Source organism: Echinops telfairi, unplaced genomic scaffold (genome assembly GCF_000313985.2).
Source record: "Echinops telfairi isolate 266 unplaced genomic scaffold, ASM31398v2 ScPeMD7_7416;HRSCAF=8454, whole genome shotgun sequence".
Taxonomy (NCBI): Eukaryota; Metazoa; Chordata; class Mammalia; order Afrosoricida; family Tenrecidae; genus Echinops; species Echinops telfairi.
The window spans coordinates 2,623,291-2,631,891 of NW_022111316.1; the positions used below are offsets into that span (position 1 = coordinate 2,623,291).

General features: G+C 38.9%; 1 protein-coding gene across 1 annotated transcript; it reads right to left on the reverse strand.

The window, feature by feature from the left end:
- Positions 1-6,158: 6,158 nt before the first annotated feature.
- Positions 6,159-7,127, reverse strand: LOC101637905 (olfactory receptor 4D6-like). Its single transcript, XM_004715013.2, has one exon. It carries the CDS (start codon positions 7,113-7,115, stop codon positions 6,159-6,161), a length of 957 nt encoding a protein of 318 aa, XP_004715070.1. The 5' UTR covers positions 7,116-7,127.
- Positions 7,128-8,601: the final 1,474 nt, after the last annotated feature.

Below are 8,601 nucleotides of genomic sequence, written 5' to 3' on the forward strand. Positions count from 1 at the left end.
CAGATTGTTTATCCTGCCTATCTTATCTAAATAGACCTGCAGAGACAATAATATGCACAGAAAACAAGACATAGCAAAACAAAGCAACAAAAGAAAAGAAAACAACAACAACATAAGGCCAATGACTTAAAAAGAAAACCCTACATAGTTCAAGGTCTGTTTGTTTACCTTTAGGAGTGTTTTATAGTCAAGTCTGATGGGGTGCCACACCCTGGCCCCAAAGGCTATTTTTGGTATTCCCTGGGGACTTCGTTGCTCTGTTCCCTTGCTGTTCAGTTGCATGCCCTTAGTGTTTTGCCTTGATGAGGTGGGGTCAGATCAGGTGCAATTCCTACACTGGGATATGGGTCAGTGAGGAATGTCAAATCTTGTAGTGGGGCCAGCCATTTGGTCCTCTCTGTGCATTGGCTGCTCTGAGCAGGGATATCGTCCTCAAGGCTTGGTGGGCCAGGATGTGCTCCACTCTCTCTTCCTCCCCCTTCATTTGCTCCCGTGTGCTCTGATCAGACATATCCCTCTCACTGAGCTGAAACTTTAGTGCTGTCCTCTGAAGTAAATTCTTCTGGGGGAGGTGCAGTATTCTTTTACATGATCAGTATTATCTGTGGGACATTATTCTGGTTGAGTCATCGTTTGGAGACATGAACATTCTATGATTAAATAAGTGTGAGCAATATGGACTTAAACCATGCAAAACAAGGTGGTCGTTGTAGGTAACAGGTGAATATGCAGTCAAGGTTTTCTAAGATGAGAGATGCTCACAGTGTTTTTCAAACATGGACACCCTCAATGCTTTTCTTCCTTGTTGTGTCTTATGAAACATTTTATGCTGTTGAACCTACATTGGAAAATGTTGTAAAACTGATTCTGCATACCAAATATATTATCCTCTACTGGCTGATATATTCTAGGCATTTCTGATTTGTGTGTGCTCTTTGAGAAAACAGTGCAGTGATAATTTTTCCATACATTAACTCATTTATCATTACCAAAATCCATATGACTTGTATTATTATCTTTGCTTCCACATAAGGAGAACTGAGGTACAAAAAGCATAAATAACGTGTCTAGGTCTCACAGACAGTTATGGTAGAAATGATCTTTGACCTAAGAAGTGTCATTCCTCAGCTTGAGCACACAGTAATTTTTCTAGGCTGTGTTCTATCAGCATCTTATGTGAGATTGAATAGATAACTTCATTTCTCTTGTGCTTCATTTAATTAATAGATAAATTAGAGGCAACATGTGCTTTAACTACCCCCACTGAGTGATTGTGAGATTTCAAGACAAATGGCAAAGGAATAATGATAGATTCATCATTATTGTTCATACATCCAAATAGAGAAACACTCAATGAATTGCTTATTTTTTAATTAAAAAATGTTTAAAGTCATTATTAGTTGCCAATCAGTGGTGCTTCACTATGTTTATTCTTTAAACCACTATGTGCTTTAAAGTTCCTGTAAGAAACAAACATGTCTTCTGTACTTCATAAATAGCAGTAGACTTTTATTTTTTAAATACAGAGAATTTTATTGTGAATTGGGCAAAAGTTATAGGACAGGTTATCAGTTTTACATTAAGTAATTTTTGAACATTTGTTTCATCTCATTGATTCCATTCTCCTCCAGGTAACACCACTCTTCCCACCTCCTCCTTGTTCCTTCATGTCTATATCTCCTTATTTCTGAATTTGGTCCTTGTGTCAATCTGGTCATCTTTAATCAAGTATTCTAAGGTGTTCACACCTCACTAGTGCCCTTGTTCCCTTTACAACGTTGTCTGTTGTTTGGCTAAAAATTAAGCCATGGAGTGAGTTGTCTTAGTTTCAAAGGGTGCCTAAGGGTCAAAGTCTCAGCGGTTCTATCAATCTTGATTTGACCAGCAGTCCTGACATCTATTGTTCCCCATTTTTCACCCACTCTACCCAGGACTTTATAATGTCGTTCCCCTCAGGGCAATTAGAGTGGTAGAAAGACAAAGTGTGATAAGCGAAACTAGGGAAGAGGTAAAAGATGAGAGTAAATAAAGTAAAAAAAATAACAAGATCTAAAAAGAAATAAAAATAAGAAAATTAAAGGAAAAAGAAAAGAAGAGCAGTAGAGGAAAAGGAAAGCAGAGAAGGAATGGATACAAAACAAGGGAGAAAAAAAAGAAAAGGTAAAACAAGTAAAGAGGGGGAAACAGGTTGGGGCAGGATCCAGAAAGAAGAAAACTGCATGTGTATGGGCAGATACAATATGACTCCCTCACCCTAGTTTATTGCTTTCAGATGACTGAAGCCGTTTTTGCAGTCTCCTCATTAATATCATATTCATGTAATATTTTGCTGAAGATCATCCAAAGATGATTGTAGCAGTACATTGACAGAAAACTGCCAGAAATTCAAGCTGGATTCAGGAGTGCATGTGGAATAAGGATAACACTACTGACGTCACATGGATCTTGACTCTAATAGGAGAATACCAGAAAAAGGTTTATTTGGGTTTATTGATTATGCAAAGAATGGCTGGTGATCTTGAGAAGAATGGAATTTTACAACACTTCCTTCAGCTCACGTAGAATTCATACATGGAGCAAGAGGTATTTCAGATGTGTGAAGAGAACAAGGGAATGTTGAATGGTTTAAAATCAGATGTGGGTCAGCATCATAGCCTCTCACCATACTTCTTTAATCTGTATGCTGAGCATATAATTCAATAAACTTAACTATATAAAGAAGAACTTGACACCAAATTAGATGAAGGCTTATTAGCAACCTTCAATATGCAGAGGACACAACTTGCTTGCTGAGAGTGAGGAGGGCTTGCCACCAGTAGGAAAAGACTGCATGGCAGTACGTTTGTTTGTTTTTAAAACATGCAGTTGGCACAATTGCTTTTTTTCCCTGAAATTTAGGATGGCTTGAAGCATTTACTGATGAAAATTTTAAAAATTGCCACCTTTAGTATGGTTTGCATATTTAAAAAAAACCCTCAAGCCTCACTCATACACTAATAAAAAACCTCATGATAAATGGAGAAAAGATGAAAGTTTTCAAGGATTTCATTTTGCTGTAATCCACGTTTATGGAAGCAGCAGTCAAAAAATAAGATGACATATTACCCAGGACTTTATAATGTCGTTCCCCTCAGGGCAGTTAGAGTGGTAGAAAGACAAAGTGTGATAAGCGAAACTAGGGAAGAGGTAAAAGATGAGAGTAAATAAAGTAAAAAAATTACAGGAAAAAAGGAACCCTGGTGGGGTAGTGGTGACAGTTTGGGCTGTGATCCACATGATCAGATGCTTAAAACCACTAGCAGGTCCTTGGGAGAAATATTGGGCTTTCTACTCCTGTAAACAGTTGTAGTCTCAGAAACCCACAGGGGTCATTATGAGTCAGCATTAACTTGATGGCAATGAGGTTTAAAAATGTTGTTTTTGATTGCATTGTGGCACCAGATCTCTTTTTTTTTTTTTTTTCAGATCTCTTTTAACAACTGTATTTCACTCTGTGGACTAAGGTTTGTGACGAAAGCTATAGTGTGGTGTTCTTTTATGTTTTAATCGTTTTATTAGGGGCTCATACAACTCTTATCACAATCCATACACACATCAATTGTGTAAAGCGCATTTGTACATCATTCTCAAAACATTTTCTCTCCACTTAAACCCCCGACATTAGGTCCTCATTATTCCCCTCCCTCCCTGCTCCCCCCTCCCGCATGAGCCCTTGATAGTTTATAAATTGTTATTTTGTCATACAATTCTTATCACAATCCATACATACATCAATTGTGTAAAGCACATTTGTACATTCATCGCCCTCATCATTCTAAAAATATTTGCTCTCTACTTAAGCAGTGTTCTTCATATAATTCTGTTTCTTGTATTTTTTGCTCAACAAGATTATGTAAGTATGGTTCCTGTTAGTCTTTATTTTAAAATTGATGATCTTTATATTTCAAGATTTTACATTTCTGTCTTTGAATCACCCTGAGCTGTCTTTATATATGAGATAAGGGTCCTGTTTCAGTTTTCTTCACATTAATATCCATGTTTTTTAGAAATAGAAGATCTCTTCTCCATTTAATGCATTTAAGCCCTTTGCCCAAGATCAGATGACCTTAGGTGGATGGATTTACATCTGAGGTCCAAATTCTGTTCCATTGGTCTATGTAACTGTCATCGTACCAGTTTCTTGTAAAAACAATGTTAATTTTAACTCTTATTGTGAATCAGTGAAGTTTACAGAGCAGATCACACCCTTTACATTCATCAATTCGTACACATTTTGTTTCAGCTCACTGATTGCAGTCCAAAATGATATATTTATAACATAACAAAATAAGATAAGTCGTCTATGCATTCCTGTGCTTCCTATTTTATTTCCTCCTCCTTTGCTAACCCTTCTGAACTTTGTCATTGGGTAGCACTGCCCTTTTCATTTCACATGGTTGTTTATTCCCACGGGTACATACCTCACTATTGTGAAGTACCTTATATCTCCCCTTATAGATCTGTGTATAGTTTGTCTACATCATTTGTCTGTCATTTTTTGGTAGCCCGTGCATTGCTGTGATGCTGAAAATGAAGTCACTGGTGCTACAAATTACTGAAAAGGATTCAGGGGAGCTGCCAGCCTAAGAACAGACCACAAAGAAGGATGAAGATGTCCACTTCCAAAGAACTAGCCACAGAGAACCTTATGGACAGAATAAAAACATTGTCTGATACTAAAAACCTCATGAAAAGAAGCAGAGCACTGTCAGAGATTGTGTCAGAAGACGAACTCCCTCATGTCAGAAGAGACTCAACATACGACTGAGGAGAAATTGCCTTCTCAAAGTAGAATCTACTGTAATCATGCCAATGCTGAGGGACTAAAGCCTTTAGGACCTTCACTGGCTGATGTGACACAGCTGAAAAGGAGAAGAAATAGTCACAAACATCAATTAATAATAGGAACTTAGAATGTACAAAGTATGAATCTAAGAAAATTGGAAGGTGTAAGAAAATTAAATGGAATGCATAAAATTCGACTTCTAGTTATGAATGTGCTGAAATGGACTGGAACTAGCTATTTGGAGTTAGAAATCATACGGCTTATGATGCTGGAAATGACACAATCAAGGGGAATGACATTCCATTCTTAGCCAAAAAGGACATTTCTAGATCTATCTTGAAGTACAATGCTGCCTGTGGCTGTGATTGGATTGTATCTATCCAAATTCAATCAGTATAATTATTATTAAAATTTATGCACCATTCACAAAAGCTAGTGATGAAGAAATTGAAGAATTCTACCAATGTCTTCAGTCAGAAATTGATCAAACATGCAATCATAATGCATTTAAAATTATTGATGATTGTAATGAAAAAAATTGGAAACAAAAAGGAGAGAACAGAAATTGGAAAATAAGGCCTTGGTGATAGAAATGAAGGAGGAGATCCCATGATAGAATTTTGCAAGATCAACAACTTATTCCTCACAAATACTCTTTTTCAATGCTACAAATGGTGACTATACACATGGACTTCTCCAGATGAAATACACAGATGTCAAGTTGACTACATCTGTAGGGACAGACAATGGAGGAGCTCACAACCAGAAGCAAAAACCAGTCAGGGGCTGACTTGGGAACAGACCATCAATTGCTCACATGTAAGTTTAGTCTGAAGTTGAAGAAAATGAAAACAAGTCCCCAAGAGCCAAAAGACAACCTAGCTAAAATCACACCTGGATTTTGAGAACATGTCCAGAACAGATTTGATGCCGTGAATGTTAACTTCAGCAGATCTGAAGAGCTGTGGGGAGAACATCATACATGAAGAAAGAAAAAGGTCATTACACAGTTAGGAAAGAAAGAAAAGATCAGTGTGGAGGTCAGAAGACACGCTGAACTTTGCTCTTAATCGGACAGTAACTAAGGAACATGGAACATATGAGGATATCAAAGAGCTGAACAGAAAACTTAGAAGACAAAGTAAAAGATTGTAATTAAATGTGCAAGGATCGAGAGTTAGAAAACCAAAAAGGAAGAAGGCTCATTACTTCCACGGCACATGGGGTTCTCATGAGTCTGGTCAACTCGACTGTCCCTAAGTGACTGAGGTGAAAAAAACCATCTGTCGCTTACCTTTATCTATATATTTGAGAAAATTCACACTTCCAGTCTTCATCTGACTCCCTTTCCTACTTTATTGCTCTCAGAAGACTGAAGCCGCCTTTGTATTCTCCTCATGGCTGACTTCATCTCTTGGTTCCTCAGTGTGTAGATCATGGGGTTCAGCATAGGGGTGATGACTGTGTTATTGATGGAGATGGCCGTGTCCATGGGCAGCGTAATGTAGGGCCGACAGTAGATGTAAATACACGGCACGAAATGGAGAGTCACCACCAGGATGTGAGAGGTGCAGGTGGAGAGGGCCTTGCTCCTTCCCTCACCGGAATGTGATCTCAGCATCACCAGAATGGCGGTGTAGGACCCCAGGAGCAAGAGGAACCACAGCAGGGTCAGTAGCCCATTGTTAGAGATCATGAGAAGCTCCACAACAAAGGTGTCAGTGCAAGCCAGTTTCAGCACCTGGGGCACATCACAGTAGAAGGCATCTAGAACATTGGGGCCACAGAAGGGGAGTGGAAGTAACAGAATTATCTGGACAGTTGAATGCAGAACACCTCCCAGCCAGGAAGCCACCACCAAGGCGACCCAGACCTCTCTCCTCATAATGGAGACATAGTGGAGGGGTTTGGAAATTGCCAGGTATCTGTCATAGGCCATCACAGAGAGGGAAAAGACATCTGCCCCACCCACAAAATGAAAGAAAAAGATCTGTGCCATGCAGCCATTGTAGGAGATGGTCTTCCTCTTGGATAAAAGATTCGCCAGGAACTTGGGCACAGTGATGGAGGAATAAACAATGTCTAGAAGCGATTTGTTCCTTAGGAGAAAGTACATGGGTGTGTGGAGGCAGGACTCAGAGGTGACGGTGACCACAATGAGGACGTTGCCCAACATGGTTGTTGTATACACAAGAAGAAAGACCGTAAAGAAGAAATACTCCAGTTCCTGAAAGGGACTGAGCTCCAGGAAGACAAACTCCTTGACATTGGTGTGGTTGCTCTGGCCCATGGTGGAGAATAGCTTCTTTCTTGTGTGATTTGGAAGAGATATTAAGATTAGAAAAATGAGACAGCAGGCACTTTTTACATTTTTTTGGTATATCTTTCTATATAGTGTTATATGGTTTTCTAAGCATCCAGCTTATCGCGGGTTCTCAGAAAACCGAAGCTAAAGCCTTTCTTTTGTGCCCTGGAAATTCTTTACACCGATGAGTCTTTTTCTTCCATTGGAAATTCCCTAGGTTGACAGGAAGAACCATCACACTCAAAGATTCTAGGTCCTTATTCTTCATAGGGCAGCGGTTCTCAACCTGTGGGTCACGTACCCTTGATTTGCCACTTACTAATTCTTTAATCATGTAGCTCTGAGCTAGTCACCACCATCTCTAAACTTCTGTTTCCCCCTATTAAAAAGTAAAGGAAATTCTAACCACTCTATAGACCACGTAGAGACAGAGTGAGGATCAAGACCAAGACGAAACGTTGTAGACAAAAGCCTTTGGTAAAGCAGGAAGCTTTGTGGAAATACAAAGACATTCCTCTTATAGGACAGAAGATAAATCATTGTCAAAATCCATTTTAAAGTGATTTCAGTTTTCACAAAAGTGAAGGGGAAATACCTGTGGATTAAGCCAGGTGAATCCCCTCTGACCACAGACCAGGAATGCAAATAGCCTGGCTGTCATGCATTGGAAATGCGTTATTGTCGCCACAGATTAAAATGCCACCCGTCATCATTTGTTCTTCCTTTAGACTCACTTTAGATTTGTCCTAGGTCTTAATATTTTCTTCTTTCTTTTTTTTAACTGGGGTTTTCCCTCTGTTTTCGTTTTTCATTATTGTTAGTTTTGCTTTGTTTTGATTTTTTGATGTTTTTCTGTATATGTAATCCAGGATAGATAAATATATAGAGACAGTAACGGATTAATGGTTTCAGGGGGATATGGGAAAGGACACTGGGGAGAAATGGAGAGCTAATAACAAGGAGTAAAAGAAATGATAAAATGTTCTAAAATTGATTGTGGTGATGATTGTACAAGTCTTCTTAATGTGATGGAACTGCTGAATCATATGTATGACAAGTATATGTCAATAAAACTGTTACAGAAATAAAAAAATCATTGTCGGAATGGACCATATTTAATCCATCTCCCTCTAGTAGAGTAATTCTCAACTTTCTTAATGCCAAGACCCTTTAATACAGTTCCTCATGTTGTGGTGACTCCCCAACCATAAAATTATTTTCATTGCTACTTCGTAACTGTAATTTTGCTACTTTAATGCTTCCCCTCCCCACTATCATGACCCCAGTTCTACCTTACAAATCCTAGAGCATGTGCACTGGTACAGATAAGAGCTCTTGACACAGGGAATCCAGGACAGTTAAACCCCTCAGAAACAATGATGAGAGTAGCAATACCATGAGGGTAGTGGAAAGGTAGTGGGAGAAAGGGGGAACTGATCACAATAATGGACCTATAACCCCGTCCCACCTA

Bases quoted from the DNA above. Each gene is read 5' to 3' on its own strand.
- LOC101637905 (XM_004715013.2), bottom strand. From the start codon at position 7,115: ATGGGCCAGAGCAACCACACCAATGTCAAGGAGTTTGTCTTCCTGGAG.